Source organism: Nicotiana tomentosiformis, chromosome 4 (genome assembly GCF_000390325.3).
Source record: "Nicotiana tomentosiformis chromosome 4, ASM39032v3, whole genome shotgun sequence".
In the NCBI taxonomy this organism is placed as follows: domain Eukaryota; kingdom Viridiplantae; phylum Streptophyta; class Magnoliopsida; order Solanales; family Solanaceae; genus Nicotiana; species Nicotiana tomentosiformis.
The window spans coordinates 107,642,591-107,660,922 of NC_090815.1; the positions used below are offsets into that span (position 1 = coordinate 107,642,591).

Here is an 18,332-nt window from a genome sequence, read left to right on the forward strand (position 1 = left end):
CCCTAAACTGATGGAGAACGGAATGAACTCTAGGCTGGAAGGGCACCGAGTGATGAGTGGCCCTAATAAGAACTGTAAGAACTATAGCCCGATGATGCACCACGGTGAAATGGTCGAGCTGACTGAGCCTGTCTGAAATGACGACCTCTACCGTGCTGGAACTGACCCCCATGAGGACTCTTGCCCTGACCATGAGGACTCTTGCCCTCCCTCTCAATTCTCTCCTGACCGCGAACCATCTCAATCTACCGAGCAATGTCGACAACCTCATCAAAGGTAGCAATAGACACCCTCTCTCTGGTCATAAGCAACTATAGCTGAAAAGTAAGACCATCAATAAACCTCATGATCCTCTCCCAGTCTGCGGGAACCAACCATATAGCATGACGAGCCAACTCCGAGAATCGCATCTCATACTGCGTCACAGACATATCACCCTGGCGAAGCCACTCAAACTATCTGCGCAGCTCTTCTCTATGGGACCGGGGCACGAACTTCTCCAAAACGACCATGGAGAACTGCTGCCAAGTAAGGGGTGCTGCGCCAACAGGCATACGCCTGTCGTAAGTCTCCCAACATCTGAGTACAACCACGGAAAACTGAAAAGTAGTGAATGAGATGCCACAAGTCTCCAGAATACCAGCAGTATGGAGTATCCTTTGACACTTGTCCAAGAAGTCCTGAGCATCCTCTCTCTCTGTGCCACTGAAAGGTGGAGGCTGGAGTCTCCCAAACCTCTCCAACCTACACTGATCATCCTCAGGCATAGCAGGAACCACATAATTCTAAGCAGCTGCAACCGGCTGGGCTGGTGATGCCTCCGGTGTTTGAAGTTCATCAAGATCTTGTTCAAGCTTTGAAATCCAACAAGGAAATATCACAAGATCTTCACCCAAGAGCTAAGGTTCTAACCCCTAGTCTTCAATTTCGAGTTTGGGTAAAGATGGGTGATTAAGAATATGATTCTTGGGTGTAATAGTATTATTTATACATATCAATAAGGTTTATGGAAAGATTATTGAGTTCAAATGGGTAAAGATTGGGTTGAAAATGGTAGAAATCTTCAAAGACTTTAATTGAAGATTTGAGAGTCGAGTTGATGTCGGAATTTTATGAAATTTGTATGGTTGGACTCGTGGTTGGATGAGCGTTCATATTTTATAACTTTTATCGGGTTTTGAGATGTGGGTCTCACGGGCGATTTTTGAGATAATTTTGGATTTTATTAGAAAATTAGTATCTCCTTATGGAATTAATTACAATGATTGGTATTGACTGAATCGAATTAATTGTGGCTAGATACGAGGCTTTCGGAGACCAATTCTCATGGCAAGGGCATAACAAAATAAAGAATTACACGGTTTGAGGTAAATAACAATTATAAATCTGGTCCTGAGGGTATGAAACCCCTGGATTTTGGTATCATGTGATTAGTTTGGAGGTGACGCACATGCTAGGTGACGGGTGTGTGGGCGTGCACTGAGGGGATTGTGACTTGGTCCGTCCCGAAAAACTGTAAAGTTGAATAATTTGTTGTTAGCTATATGCTCTCTATGTGTTGATAAAATTTGACTGTAAATCATACTTAGGCTATGTGATAGTACTGTTGGGACTCACAGAGGTCGCGCACTTGTTGAATTGCTTGTTAAATTCTATATGTACTCAGTCTCAATTTTTACTTGCACATTTTAACTCAGTCTCTGTTTTTATTATAGATACATCATATCATTGTTGTTTGGGCTGATTTCATGATTTTTGAGACCCCGAGAGACTGGAGAGATTTATGACTGAGTGAGGCCGAGGGCCTGATTGTGAGATATTGATACTATAGCACGTGAGTTGTCCTTGCAGCACGTGAGTTGGCCGTGCAGATTCTTATATTATACTATAGCATGTGAGTTGGTCGTGAAGCACGTGAGTTGGCCGTGCGGATCCAGACATTTATATTATGGCACATGAGTTGTCCGTACAGCACGTGAGTTGTCCGTGCAGATTATAGCGCTTGGGCTGTAGGAGCCCCGCTGGAGTCTGTACACCTCCAGTGAGCGCGGGTACCCATTGAGTATGAGTGATGAGGGTTTGGAGCCCAACGAGTGATGAGGGCTGGGAGCCCAGTGAGTGATTGTTGTCGTGAGAGGTTGTACTTGATTTCCATTTGTTGTTGCACCTAGTTGCCATCTGTCATTGTTGTGAAATCTCTGAAAGATTGTATATACGGATTACATGAATATGAACTGTATAAAAATTGATTTAACATTAAACTGCCAGATTTAAAAGCAGGTCTATTCTTTGCTGGAACTACTGAATATGAACTGTAGCTGTGTAGCTCGTTACTATCTTCAGTTCTTTATTTATTATTGTTACTTACTGAGTTGGTTGTACTCATACTACACTCTGCACTTCGTGTGCAGATCCAGGTATTCCCGGTCATAGCGGATGTTTATTCTCTCGCACAGTTGATTTTACAGAGATTCTGAGGTAGCTGTCATGTTTCGCAGACCTAGCATCTCCTTCCCTATCTCCTTATTTATAGTATTTGGTCTCAGACTATTATGGACCGTATTTTTCAGACTTGTATTCATATTAGATGCTCATGTACTCAGTGACACCAGGTTTTGGGAGTGATTGTATCGGTAATTGTAAGATTTGTGGATTTTATTGAAATATTATATTTTCAAACTTAAGAGAAATTGTGGTTTATTGAGATTTTCGACTTGCCTAGTATTGAGATAGGCGTCATTACGACGGGTGAGATTTTGGGTCGTGACAAATTATCAGTTTAATTATTCGAAAACTATTCCTACACTTTTTTGGTAATACGTTCAATTTGTCCCCTCTAGAGAAAGAAGAAAAGAAATTCCTTTGAATTGTACTACGTGATTTGGACAGTCGAATTGTTATGTACTCAAATGTATAGTACATAAAATAAAATGGTACGTAATTCATGCATTACACGTACCTGGATAAGGATGCTCTGAAACATCAGCAAAAGGACCCTACCAAATTAATCTTATCGCATATAAAGTATAGTTTCTTACTTATTAATGACTTAACTGCTGGCCTAATATCCAAATAAGAAAGAGGGAAGGGGAAGAACAAAAGTAGTCAATCCTTTGAGAATAGGGAGGGTAGAGAAACGGCAAATGAAGAATAGTTAAAGAAGAGAGGAGCATCTCGAGAGACATACAAATTCAGACACAAATCACACAACAATTTCTTCGGTCAACAAGATAATCTATAAAGTTAGCTTGTTAGTAGAAGTCGTTGATGCCGCAGTCTTCTCTCATTTTGTTGTTGCTGGCCACTAAAGTTCCTTTTCGTTCTTAGTTAGAAGTAAAACGGATGAATACTTCTTCATTAGAAGCAACAAATGATTTTACTAGAAGAGTCAAAATTATAGAGAAGATTTTTGCTTCAACCATATATATTAGATGTTGCCTTAACTTTCTCACTAAAAAACCAAACCCTTCACATCCCCAAAACAGTCTTGTAAAGTGGAAAACCATGGCCCAACACCCCGACGGAAAATTCCTCCCAAACCACCGGACATTAACTAGCCTCAGCCATTAAATAAGCCTGAAACCAACTCCTTCAAGGATAGGTTATTGACCAATGAACAGGAAAAAGCATTTCAATATCAGTCCCACCTCCTCACCTAGCCCCAATGGATGTTGTTACTAATGAAGAAGAAGATGAACGGGACACTGACGCCCAGGAAAAAAACTACAATGTCCCTATAACTTGGGAGGATAAACAGCGTATTTATTACCCATGGCGATTCACTATAATAATTAAACTACAAGGAAAGAGACTTCTTCACCAAATCCTAAAGCGTAAATTGACAGACCTTTGAAAACCAACAGAGGCCTTCCCACTAATTGATCTTGGTGAAGACTACTACATAGTGAGATTCAACAAGGAGGAGAATATGGAAAACACACTACAAAATGGACCTTGGTTCATCTTTGGACATTTTCTATCAGTGCAACGTTGGGAACCCGATTTTGTTTCTTCGACTGCTAAACAAACATTCACAGCTATTTGGATACGCTTACCCCATCTCCCCACAGGGTTCTATGATGGGAAAGTCCTAAAAACAGTGGATAACACAGTTGGAAGATTACTCAAAGTCGACGCTTGTACATCGGCTACTCTACAAGGACGATATGCCAGACTCTGTCTAGAACTGCCTCTAAACAAACCTATGAAACCATTTGTGTTGATAGGTTCCCACAAGCAACAAATCCTATATAAAGGCGACAAGCTACTTTGCAAAAACTGTGGTCATCTTGGTCACTCGACAGAGCAGTGCACAAACGCTCGACAGCAATCAACCAATCAAGTAACAAAGGAAAAGGGTGACAAGGAACAGGGTGGACTGATACAAGATCGACCATCTAACGAAAATGGAGAATGAAAAACTGTTACATTCCACAAAGGGAAGAAAATGACACCAAAAAATGAGATCTCAGAAGCACCACAAGCAGCATGTATTGATGTCAACATCTTTGATGCCATTACAGGTAAGTTTCTTATCTCTTAAAAACTAAACTACAAAACTCGTCAAAAACACCACCCATTGGTTGAAAATAGAATAGGTAAAACACCTATCTCTGAGGAATACTCCACAGACAGAAACAATATCCAAACAAAAAACCACTTTTCAGCTCTAATGGAACAAGACATGGTTTTGGAAAATACCACCAACCAGTCGACTGGAAAAATAAAAGAAAATTATTTCATAACCAATGAGTCTCACAAAGCAGACACATCAAAGGAACACGTGTCCACCACTAACTCCTCTACTTGCATGCACTATGACAATAACGTATTAAGCGGCAGTAATCAACAAATTCACCTCCATGATAATAATCATGACACTAACCCAAATCACTCAACTAATCTCCATATATAATTACTCCATGCATGCCATTAATGACATAAAACACCTGTCATGCCAACAACTTTCTACTAACCAAATGGCCAATGCCAAGGAACACGTACCCCAAAACCAATCTGCATCCATCCTCAATAAATCCCTCACGCTATCCCTCTCAAATGGCATGCAAATAGAACCCACAATCATTGAGGAACATCCAGTGAATATTCAGGAACATCAGTGAATATTCATTGGTAACAGTGTTCTATTACCACCTATAAAAACATCCTCCACAATAAACAATGCCAAGAATACCAATTTCTACCAGAAGACTCTATCGTCTTATCCAAATCCAGAGCACAAACCATGGCAAACCAAACACCCCCACAGTCCAAGACCATGAACACTCCCACAATATTTGTTCAACCTCCACTACCGGAGAACCATCAACCTCTATCTTAGGTAGAGTTGGGACTGATGGGCCATGCCATCTCCTTCAACATCATGTTGAATGGAAGAGAGACAGTGATTTTGTTGCAAAACACCCACTATCTCACTCAACTAATCTCGGAGGGTATCCATATAGCAATAAACAACCACATGAACCATGTTTGGCTGAACAATGTTCTCCAAACCATAACCCCAAATGTAACACCCAATGTTACTCAGATGATGATGGGAGAGTGGAGTTTGCCACCACACTTTGTCCCGATCCAAAACCTAAACCTAGTGACAGAACTACCATTCTTCACTCTGGAGATTGTAACAAACATCAACCCAACATTCACACCTTGGGGTGCACATGCAAACCAAACACTGACTCACAATGCTCAACATGCACCACCAATGGCTCATCAGGGCCCACCACAGCCACATGCACACACAAATATGGCACACCAGGAGGAAATAATGGAGGAGGCAGTGGAACCCATCAACTTAATACAAAAATCGATAATTGAAGATTCAAATCTCGACGAGGTAAAAATCTTTCTCTTGGAGATGCAAGAACAGAGGCAAATTCTCAATTGTCCGATGGCACTTTACAAGTGCATAATGGACATAAGACCACCAGCAGACCCAACAGTAGGGCAACATGCAATGATCTTGGTTCCCTTTCAGCGAAGGAACCCAGTGCATGCACCAAGAGTGCTGGAGAATGGGGATCTACACAACTGGAACATCAATATGAATAGGGCTATCGCTTTTATCATATGGAATATTCGTGGTGGAAACAATGAGAACTTTAGATTAAAGTTTAGGGAAATGGTCGACACCCATCACCCTTGCATAGTCACTCTCTTGGAAACTAGAATGGATAACCACATGCCCATTCTAAACCCATATGGTTTTTCTGACATGATTGAAATTCCAGCTGAAGGCCAATCTGGTGGTATGGTTATTCTCTGGGATCACACACTTGTCAATGTTCATAGCTTTGTCCGTAGAAGCCAAGAAATTAGTGCTACCATTGAGGTAATTTCTACTCACAAATCTTGGTTATTTAGCTCCATTTATGCTAGCACTAATGTTATCTGTAGAAATCGGCTTTGGAACAACTTAGTTGATATGCATGCTAACTATAAAGGCCCTTGGCTTGTAGGCGAGGATTTTAATGATGTATTAGCTTCAAATGAAAAATTAGGTGGTAATCGTGTCAATAAAAATCGTGCTAAGTACCTTTGGGACTGTATAAATAAATGTAATCTTATTGATCTAGGTTTAAAGGGATGCAAATTCACTTGGTCGAATCATAGGAGGAAAAAGAAGGGACTTATTATGGAGAAACTAGGCACAATATTTGCCAATAGCGATTGGTTTAGTTACTTTCCAATTGCAAAAGTGACTCATCTACCAACAAAAACACACTCTGATCATAATCCCTTACTCCTTCAAATAATCCCTAAAACTAACATTGCCCCTCAGAAACCCTTTAGACTAGAAACGTTTTTGGTATATAGACATCCAGATTTCAGTAACCTTGTTAAGGATAGTTGGAAAGGGTCTAACTACCACCAAGCATCCAACACCTTTCTAGGAAATGTGAGAACCTGCAAGAACAAAGTCTTTGGAGACATTTTTAATAAGAAAAGAAGAATCCTAGCTAGGTTTAAAGGAATTCAAGAATCTGAGCACTACCCTAACAGTGACTTCCTTCAACACTTGGAACAATCCTTACAAGCAGAATACAATAACTACCTCAAAATAGAAGATGACTACTGGAAACTTAGAGCTAGAATCTCTTGGATTCACGACGGGGATACAAATACTAAATTCTTACACATTATGGCTTCTAACAGAAAAGGAAAAAAACAAAATCAGCGGGAGGACTGGATCATTAACCCCTTGGCAATTCTTCAACATACCTATCAATATTTTCGCAATGTATTCACAACCTCTCACCAAAATACTAACTGCCAAAGTATTCGCCAAGATCCCACAAGCTTCCCAAAAATTGATCTCACATCCTTGGACAAACCTATACTGCCGTTTGAAGTAGTAAATTCCATATTCTCCTTCAAACCTTTTAAAGCACCAGGGCCCGATGGTATACTCCCCTTTTTCTATCAAAAATATTGGAATATCGTTGGCCCATCTGTTATCAATTTTAGTCTCCAAGTGTTCCACACCAAACCCCTTCCAATAGGTATTAATAATACCTACATTTGCCTTATACCAAAAATTCATAATGCTAATAACCTAAAAAAAATTCGTCCAATTGGCCTTTGCAATACGATCTATAAAGTTATAACTAAATTAATTGTTAATAGATTAAAACCTTTTCTCAATGACCTCATTAGCCCATTCCAAGCTAGCTTCATAAAAGGGAGGAGAACTAGCAACAATGCTATCATCATTCAGGAAATAATCAATAATTTTAAAAACATGAAAGGGAAAAAGGCCAATATGATCCTAAAACTTGATTTAGAAAAGACATTTGATAGGCTTGAATGGTCATTCATTTACCGTACCCTCAACTACTTCAATTTCCCTCCATCTATCTCCAAACTAATCATGCACTACACCTGCACAAGAAATATTGTAATCTTAGTCAATGGTACCACGACTGAATTCTTCAGCCCTAGCAGAGGTATTAGACAAAGGTGCCCCCTCTCCCCCTACATCTTCGTACTCTGTATGGAAATGTTCTCGTGACTCATCTCCCATGAAGTAGACACTTATCAATGGGACCCCATGCACCTTAGCCCACAAGATCTTGGCATATCTCACTTATTTTTTACGGATGACCTTACCTTAATGGCTAGGGTGAATGAGAAATCTTGCAACTCCATCAAAAATAGTCTCTCCCTCTTTTGTAAACTATTGGGCCAAAATATTAATCTCCAAAAATCCAAGATACTTCTATCAAAAAATTGTCAACCTAATATTGCCAAAAATGATAGCAAGCAAATTCAACATTAAAGTAAGTAACGCGTTTGGGAAATATTTAGGATTTCCAATCCTACACAAACATCCAAAACCAACTAACTACCAATTCATAATTGATAACATGCAAAGTAGACTGACCACTTGGAAAGCCAACTTTCTCAATATAGCTGGCAGAACAACTCTAGCAATCTCCACACTTAACTCAATTCCGAGTTATGCCATGCAATACACTCATCTACCTATTAAAATTCTCAAACAAATCGACCGTATCCAGTGTAAATTTATCCGGGGCTCCACTAATGAAACCAAAAAGGTTCACTACATGAGTTGGAAAAATATCACCAAAACTAAAGAAGAAGGTGGGGTTGGGCTAAAAACACCCAACACAAAAAATATGACTACACTAAGCAATCTAGCTTGGAGGCTTCTCACCAACCCCACAGCTACATGGTCCAGGCTTCTTATCTTTAAATATGCCAATAATAAGTCAAAAGGTAACACCTCCTCCATTTGGAAGAGTATCCTCAAAGGATGGACGATTTGTTCAAAAGTAATCACATGGCAACCCAGCAAAAATTCGAATCTTAACAAGGTCATCAAAATGGATGTCGGACCTTCCGCCACTAAGACATTGTATAGAAGGCCCCCTCGGTAGAAAAGAGGACAACACCAAGGTAAAAGATATCCATTTCGAGAGTCAGTGGGACCTCACAAAACTTTCCTTTGAAATACCTAGGGATATTAGGACCAAAATTCATCAAATTCCACTACCTTTAAAGAGTGGCAACAATGACACACCAATCTAGAACCTCAATAACAATGGGTGCTTCACCAGCAAATCTTGTTTTAGTATCATCAACAACACACATGCTCGACAACATGACTTCATGTGGATTTGGAAATTGCACTGTCCAGGCAAAATAAAATATTTCTTATGGCAATGTCTCCATAACAGGCTGCCTTATCGAGAATACCTGCAGCACATAGGAATTAATATTGATTGTACTTGCCCCATGTGCCACAAGGAAGTAGAGTCTATTGTACACATATTCATCCGATGCCCCTAGTTCAACCTCTTTGGAGAAAACTTGGAATCGAAACTCTACCCTTAACCTTCACAACTCACTAGCTTTTCTACATTAAAAACCTTAACCCAAAATTAGAATCACAATTCATCAGCTGGACAGATCTTTTTCCGTTTCTGATTTGGGGGATATGGATCAATAGGAACAATAACAATATTAACAATACTAACATTTGTCCTTCTTTCCACAAAATCCTAAACCATACCCTGGAATACCATTTCGTGGCATCCAAGGGCACACCCACCCAGACCAACATAACTATTTAATTAAATTAAAAAACAAATATTGCAAAAAAAAAACCGACCAAAGTTGGTCGGTTTTTTAATTATGTAATCAAAAGATTAATCATCTGGGAATCGAACCGGGGCCTGTACTATGGCAGGATACTATTCTACCACTAGACCATTGATGCATTTTATTTTAAGACTGTCTTTTATTTGATTTATACTCTTTAATTGTATTTTCGCACGAAAATAACCGACCAAAGTTGGTCGGTTTTATTAAAAAATAAAATTACCGACCAAAGTTGGTTGGTTTTTTAAAATGACCGGCCGAATTAACCGACCAATTTTGGTCGGTTTTTTTAATATTAATTTTTATTTATTTTAATTGAAAAACCGACCAAAGTTGATCGGTTTCTTGAAAAATAAATTTCGCGGGACTCAAAAATAGTTTCCCGCATTTTTGCGCCAAAGAAAACCAACCAAAGTTGGTCGGTTTCGTAAAAAAGAAATTTTTTTTTTTGAAAAACCGACCAACTTTGGTCAGTTTTTTGGCCTTTTTTTGACCGACCAAAGTTGATCGGTTTTTGCCGAATTTCTAGTACTGCAATTAGAAACGACATGGGAAAATGGATACTAGGGTTCCAAAAATATTGTAATGGTCTCTTTCCTTTACATGTTGAACTGCAGGCACTCCAGGAGGGGCTGCAACTGGCGACAAGGTTTGATCTATTCCCATTAGAAGTGGAAACTGACTCGGCGGAGGTGATAAATAAACTAAACAATTGGCACGATGTTCTTGCTAATCTTATCTACTCTTGCAAGTCATTAATGCGCCAGGAGAAGGGCCTTCTACTACGACATAATTTTAGACAAGGAAATGCAGTAGCTGATGCACTAGCTAAAGATGCCAAAAACCAAGAAAACAAGCAATATAAATTCGGAAGAACAAAACTGTTTGCTGAACCGCCTTTTTTTGTGATGCAACAATTAAGTACGGACAGTAGCGGGGAATGCAACTTTTCTAGACAACTACCTACTTCAGTTTGTCATATGCTTAGAACTCTAGGAAATCAAAATATTGTATGTGATAATTACTTTTTTTCTAAGGGGATACCTAACCCCAATGTCACCACAGGTGACTCTACGGATTGTAATATGTTAAACTCTTTTTAGTAAGTAATATATAAAATCGTATTAGTACTTAAAAAAAACGACGTTGCCTTAGCTTTCATTGCAACTTTCTCTCATATCTCACGAATGCCTTCTAATATTGGTTATTCTCAAAACTCCCAAAATATTGTATAATAAATATTAAATAATAGATGACAAACTGAAAAGCCAGTAATTCTCTTCACCTTCTAAACTTTCGATGGAATGGTTGGAAGGATAATAGTTATGTTGGAACTGTTTCCTTTACTAATGGACATGATCAAAAGACATGACTTTTGGGCTTGTTACACAAAACGAGGAGGAAACAATAAGAGGAAAAAAGTATAAGCATGAGAAAAAAAATAGATGTATTTCCTAGTGTCAGAGAGTGCAACATCACCTCCCTTATGTCTCACAATTATATATAGGGTTTTAATATCTTATTACAATCATGTATTAGGTTAGCATTGTATACATATTTGCTTTCTTAATCACTAACAACACTTTAAAGAAGAAAAATGATAGGGACTTTGTTGTCTTTTCTCCAAAAAATGAAAACTCCTCCACCATCTGTTTTTCCTCCTCCTTTCCATCGGCTATGGTTAAAACGTTAAACGAAGCAAAAAATTAAGCACTGATAAAGCAATACCGAATCAAATATCGAACTCCAGAATAATAGTTCTAAATAATATTCTGCCTAACAATTTGACCGTGGGATTTTGCGGGAGAACTGTTTACCCGTAAAACGGTACAGTTAAATTTAAATGTGGTTTATAGACAAGTGAATTAATTTAATTTTAAAATAATAAATAAATTAAATAAGAATGCAAAACTTAGCATTGAAGTCGAGATAAGACAACAGATAGCTTGGTTCCAAGAGCAGAGCTTCCGAAGGCAGTAATAACAATATTAATAAGCAAAAAATAAAATGTTATTGAGCTTTTGAATAGTATATAGCATGAGTTTGTCAGAAATTACGTCCCCCTCTAATGGCTGTTGAACTCGCTATTTATAGTTGCACCTAGGGAACAAGGTCCTAAGATCAAGTCTCTCTTAAATGACAATTATGGGGGGCATTGAAAAATGTGTAACGACAAGCTATGAATTTCATGCTCTCTATAATGGACTATGTCTTTAATACTGTAGAATATTCTCCATTAAATGCTATTGGGTGACAAACATTTATTTATTTTTATGAGCAACATTACCTTCGGGGAAAACCGAGATTGCTGCTTCCGAACTTGATTTCACTATAAAAAAATACTAAATTTGCGGAGGTTTTATTGCGGCGGTTACTATAACCTCTGCAATCTATATCAAATTGTGGGGGATTTATTTACCCCGCAAATATATTATATTTACGGCACGCCACCTTAAAAAAAAAAATAGCGCCCACTAACCCCAAATTTTTCCTCATTTTTTTAGTCCTTTCCCTCTCTTTTTTTCCTAAACCCCTTCCGCATTTTCAGCTACCCTTCTCTCTCCCCCTTGCTCATTTTCAGCTTCAAATTAAAAAAAAAAATTACGCATTTTTCAGATACAAATGAAAGAGATTTGTAAAGGAGAACATGCGAAATAGTTTTATACAATCAAACTTCAGATCTATGGTAATTCCTCTTCCCCATTCTTTGATTTTGCTTTTCTGTCTTTCTTTCTTCTTGCATGTGGATTTTAAGTTTATTTTCTCTGTTAATTTGTGTTTTCCCTTTGCTGATTTTTTCTCCTTCTTTCATCTTGATGTTTTTCGATTGTCAACATAAAGTAGCAGAAATTTGGTAGAATCGGTGTATTTTGAAGAAGGATATAACACTCTTTGTTGAAATCGAGATGTAAGTCCTCTTTCTCCTTCTGCATTAGGTATTATAGGTTGTAAAATTTAGATTTTTGTGTATTTTGTAGGTTAATTTCTGTGATTTGGGTCTTAATTGAAACATTTCCTTTTGCATGTGTATTTTAGAACTCTTGGGGACTTCAGAGAAGACACAATTGTCACTGGCTGCTTTTCCTCTTTCTGCTCTGCGTTGTGTTTGAATCCATCTCAAGGTACTATTTTAGGATTGTTCAAAGAGCACAACTAAAGTATAAGCAAATTTTTAGTTTTCTTCGTAGTGTTGAATATTAAATCATTTTCTTTCCAGATTAGAATTGGCTTTGTTGTAGATGTGCTTTATGTGTTTGAAAATTATTTTTCTGGAGTTGCGATTTGGTTGGTGATGTTTACGAGTATGCAATTTTCGAAATGTGTTATTTCTGGGATTTAGAATTCAACATTCTTGATTGTCAATAAGCTCTGTTGATTTTTTGGAAATTCCATTAGTTACTGACAAGATAATCTTCTTCTCAGTAAAGTTTGTGCACCCTTATAGAGCTCCAAACAAAAAGTTTTTACTTTTATACCTGCTTGAGTATGTAGATGCTTGAATATTAATTGCAGTTATTTCAGTCTCTTGTGATTTCTACACTGCATCTGGCTTTATGGTGCATCTACAGAACTCTACTTCATAATTGAGGAATTAGGACTATGCTGCCGAAATTATTTGGCATTTGTAGAGTTGAAATTTGATAAATAAATCATTTGGTGCTATGAGTAAAGAATGGGTTTATGAACTACCATGAATTCTCAGCCTTATTACCACTTCTTTGTTTTGAAGCTTCAATTTTTGTTCTCGGCTTTTATGAATTTGCTGCGTCAAATTCTCCGCTCATAAAACTTATTATATTTTCACATACACACACACACACAATTCACATCAACTGTTAGTCTGCATTTATTTATACATATAGCAGTCAAGCTAATAGTTTAGACTCTAAAAGTTAATTACTCATGATTAATTAATGGTAAGGAGAATAGCAGTAGCAAGCATGTTTTGCCCAGTGATGATGTTTGTGTCCCCCATTGATATTTCTTACAAATTCCATATTTAGCTCCAAAATAGTGCTTGCAATGTTGGCTATATTTGTGAGAGTAGTGGCAAGGTCCATGCCATTTGTGATTTTTCTTCCAACAGTATTTTTCTTCTGCCATTTGCATCTCTGCATGTTTGAATAGGAATTAGGTCAGTCCTTAGGTTTTCCTCCAGTTCTTCATGGTGAGTATTTTTCATCCCATAGAATTTGCATCAGATTTGCATTTACTTGCCATTATGATTATATTGTCCAGTATATTTATTCCATGAAAGTCTGTTGGGTCAGCCTTATACTCCTCTCATATCTTCCCATGTTTTAGTTCTGGAGATGAGTATATGCCTTTCTTATTCAAGTTTAACAGGATGCATGTGTGAATTGTTTCTTCTTAAATTATTGGACTTTTCTTCTACTAATTTTGTGAACTCCTGCTTTTCTTTTATTTCTTGCAGGTATGCCGAAGCCCAAGCATTACAAGAACTTCCAGAACTTAATTCAGTCAACATCTACATCACAACGTGTAGCACAACCTTTATCAACTGAATCAACACCTTCGCATTTTGATAATACATTACACCTGACTTCATTTATTCAACCGACAGCACGACCAACACCTTTAGGTCAGGTTGAAGCAAATCTGATTCTGTCAGATGAGACAACACCACAGCAGGTTCCATCAGTCCGGGCCGCGTCACAATACCCACCATCTAAAAAGCGTAGTGGACGTGTGTGTACGCAACATTGGATTGTAGATGCAATAGGTATGTTATTGCCACTCATTTATACATTCTGCCTATTTTACGCTGCAACTAATAATCTGTTACCTTGAAGAATAGAGAACCGCATTGATTTTTGTTTTTATCTTTGAATATTCACAAGGAGCTACCAAGATACTTAAAGTGAAGAAAAGAGACGTGTTAAATTTATCTAATGGAAAACGTATTGTGGTTGATTTTAACGACACATATTCTTCCATTGGTGAAGGACAAGGCGTTCTTGCAGGCATTTGGAATTTTAGCAACTGACTGTTCCATTTTTCCAATTCACTTTGAGAAATGGCCGGATTTACCTGTGACAATATTTAACCGTTATTATGATCGATTTATAAAGGTATTCCTGAGGCATACAATATCTTTGTTTTATGTCATTAGAATTTATATTTGCATGTAATAATTATCTAACCATTGGTTTATTCTTGAAGCCACGATTTTGTTTTAGGACAACTGAGTCAAATGCAAGACGATATGTTTATAATTCTATGTGTAGGAAGTGGGGCGCAAAAAGGCTAAAGTTGTTTGATAAGGTCTATGATACACTTAAGAGCAGAGCTGAGATAATGGATAGCGTTCCACTGGGAATTCCACTGGATCAATGGATTTCTTATGTTGATTACCGCTTTAAAGAGAAAACACACGTATTTGTTAAAACGTTCTTCCTTCTCTTGGCATCGTCTGTGCCTTTGTTGTTTCGTTAAACATATATTATGGTTTTACAAGTATACAATAGGCAAGCATGTATAATTCGTGGTATCTTTTTCGTTAAACAAATATTATGGTTTTATAAGTACTTTCTCTGTTCCAATTTATGTGAATCTGTTTGACTGGACGCGAAGTTTAAGAAAAAATGAAGACTTTTGGAATTTGTGGTGCTAAACAAATCAAAAAGGGACCCAAAGTATTTGTGTGGTTATAAAAGCTTCTCATTAAGGGTAGAATTATAAATTTAAGCTAAATTGTTACCAAATTTAGAAAGGGGTCATTCTTTTTGGAACGGACCAAAAAGAAAATAGGTTCATATAAACTGGAACAGAGGGAGAATACAATAGGCAAGTATGTATAATTCTTGGTATCTTTTTGTAAGGAAACTTGTAAAAGAAATGCTGAAATTCGAAAGAAACAAATTGTTTAACATATCGGTGGCTCCAAACCTAACTCCAGAAGAAAGGCTGAAATGGTATTGATTCATTTTGAATATTTTAATTAAACTAGCAACTATTCTTAGTTAGTTGAGTTAATGCGACTTTAACTTTTTCATTTATAGATAGCTGAGACTGGACAAAAGCCTGGACGAGGACAACTTTATCTAGCTACACATAGGAATGAAGATGGATCATACATTAATGATGTGGCAAAAGAGATATGTGTAAGTTTTTAGTTTCTTCCATCAAATTTGCAATCATTTAGTACCTAGTAATCGGTGATTGGTTCTAAAGTATGTTGTAACAAGCAATATGCGTTGTATGTCTTTTCTCTGATTTCTTGATCCGCGACTGATGATAGGCAGCAGATTATAGGCGTTATATCGAGTTCTTGACTTAAGCTTGATTAACTCTTTTTTTTCTCCTACTTGGTTTTCACCCTTTAATTTATCATTTGTTAGATAGATTTAAAGCTTGATTATCATTTGGTTTAAAACATTTGACAGAAGTACGTTATAAGTCCTTGAAAAACTTAAAAAAAGTGAAATGCTTTAAAAAAGAAGGAATCTACCAATTGGTTTTTATCGAATAGAAAAATAGGTCTATGTAAGGAAAAGTAGCAAAGGTCTACTACATTTTGGAAGTGCTTTCCTTTTTCTTTTGACACTTATTTTCAGAAGTAAGCATCTGAATCTTACCAAAGTTTTAGATGAAAACTTTAGGTTGTGAAGATATTTTTGTTACTGCAAATTGAATTTTCATGTGATATTTACCAATGTGTTGCTTCTGTCATATTTGTATGACAACTATGCACGCGTTAGATTTATGGAAAAGGTTTCATCTTTACCAAATTTGCATGTGTATTAAAATTTCAGTAAACATCTTATCTGTTGCTAATTTTAGAGTTTAGTCATGAGAAGCTGGTAAGTATGATAAATTTGCTGTTGTAATTGTGCTATGAAAAGAAAAAGATATTCTTCTTCTCTTGTTTTTCTTTTTTAATAACTTGTCAATCACTGTATTGAAGGTAGGACACTGACTTTTAGTGTGTAATGTATTTAGGAAAAAATTAAACTAGCATTGAGCCAAAGCACCGTGGATGAGTCTGAAATTTTGCCAAATAATACCTTTGGTAAGGTGCTGGGAAAAGAGCACTCTGAAAAGGTAAGGTGCTTGGGATTAGGTGTTGTTCCTGGCAGAGCTTTTAGACAAACAAGACCTCGTTATAGTGATTTGAATGCTTCAAGTTATAATAATGGTTCATGTTCTTCCCAATACCAAGAGAAGTACAATCAAATGTTGAATGCTCACAATCAAAGTCAAAAGAACTACAGAGAAATGATGAATGTTCACACCCAAATGATGAATGCTTTTAAGGCGTATATGATAATGAAAGAAGGGAGGATACCTGAAGAATTTACAGGGATCTTTGTTTCTCCTCCTTATTCAACGGTAAGAAAAGTTCATAACTTTCTTATTTAATTTTGAAAGTATGATTGATCAGTCCAAATGTGACCCTGAATTGAGAAAGAAGAAAACTTTTGTGCTATGTGGTGTTTGACTCTTTTTCTCACTTTCTTCATTCCTATATCTACATATGCGTTCTCATTTTGTTGTCAGTGTTTTTTTTTTTTTCCAATTTAAGCTTGTGCTTAGCTATTGCTCTCTCCAAAAGTTAAGTTTTTGTGAGGTTTTGATTTAAAGTTTTGAGCTTTAGATTCTTCTTCTTCTTCAGTAAGGTTCTGCTGCTAACTTAATTTGATTCCTTGAATGGTCTGTGATATACATACATATGCTTTCTATGAATAATACCAAATGTGTAAGTGCTGAAAAACTGAAATGTATTAAAACTGCAAACTAAACTCGTAGTCATTATTCTTTATCACAGAGCCAGAAATATAGTAGTTCAGAGAATTCCCTCAGAACTCAAAACAATAAACATGCATGTTATACAGAGTACAACAACATATGAGACTTTCATCCAATAGTCATCAGTTCCACCATTACTGATACTTATTAGTTAGGATATTGTTGAGGTACTTTTCGCTAATTATATTTTATTTTGATTTTTTTAGCCAAGTAATGCGGCTAGCGGATCCATTTCACCCATGGATGTAAGAAGATCATCTGGTGAAAGTAATCTTAACGACAACCATTGAAGTTGCTTGCAAATGTATCGTACTCGATTGAATGGTCATAGTAGATCTTTTGTCCATAATAGTTGGAGTAGATGTTCTGTTTAAAGTTAGTTTTAAGACTAACTATATATTTTGTGTTTAATGGATGGAGTAGTTGTGTTTAAAGCAAGTTTTTGAGACTAATGATAATTTACTTTAATATTTTTTATGATTTTTAATATATTGATGTTACTTGATTCTAGTAAGCAATTTATATAATCTGTTGATGCTTCATTATATTAACATAATTAAAATCGGATCAGTTATGGATAACAATTTCCAAAAAAAAATTAAAAAAAAATTCAATGAATAGCGGATGTTATAACTGTCGCAATTTAATCTAAAATAATATTGTGTTAAAACTTGCGGGGGTTAAATAAAAATATTATAGGGGTTTTGACTGCCGCTAATATTTTACAAGTAGGTTCTTAAAAATTCAAACTATCGAATTGGGGAGGTTAGACCGACACTAAATACCCGCAGCTATATGATAACTGCGGTCTCCAAAAAAAAACCCGCAAATTGATTGCGGCGAACATTATTGCGGGGGTTTTGAAAACTGCCGTAACAACATATTACTGAGATTTCTGACCGCCGCAATATGTAAAT

At 36.9% G+C, this 18,332-nt stretch overlaps 1 protein-coding gene across 1 annotated transcript; it reads left to right on the forward strand.

The window, feature by feature from the left end:
- The first annotated feature begins 3,664 nt into the window (after positions 1 to 3,664).
- Positions 3,665 to 4,417, forward strand: LOC117277970 (uncharacterized). Its single transcript, XM_033657412.2, has 2 exons — positions 3,665 to 3,758; positions 3,864 to 4,417. Exons 1-2 carry the CDS (start codon positions 3,665 to 3,667, stop codon positions 4,415 to 4,417), a joined length of 648 nt encoding a protein of 215 aa, XP_033513303.2.
- Positions 4,418 to 18,332: the final 13,915 nt, after the last annotated feature.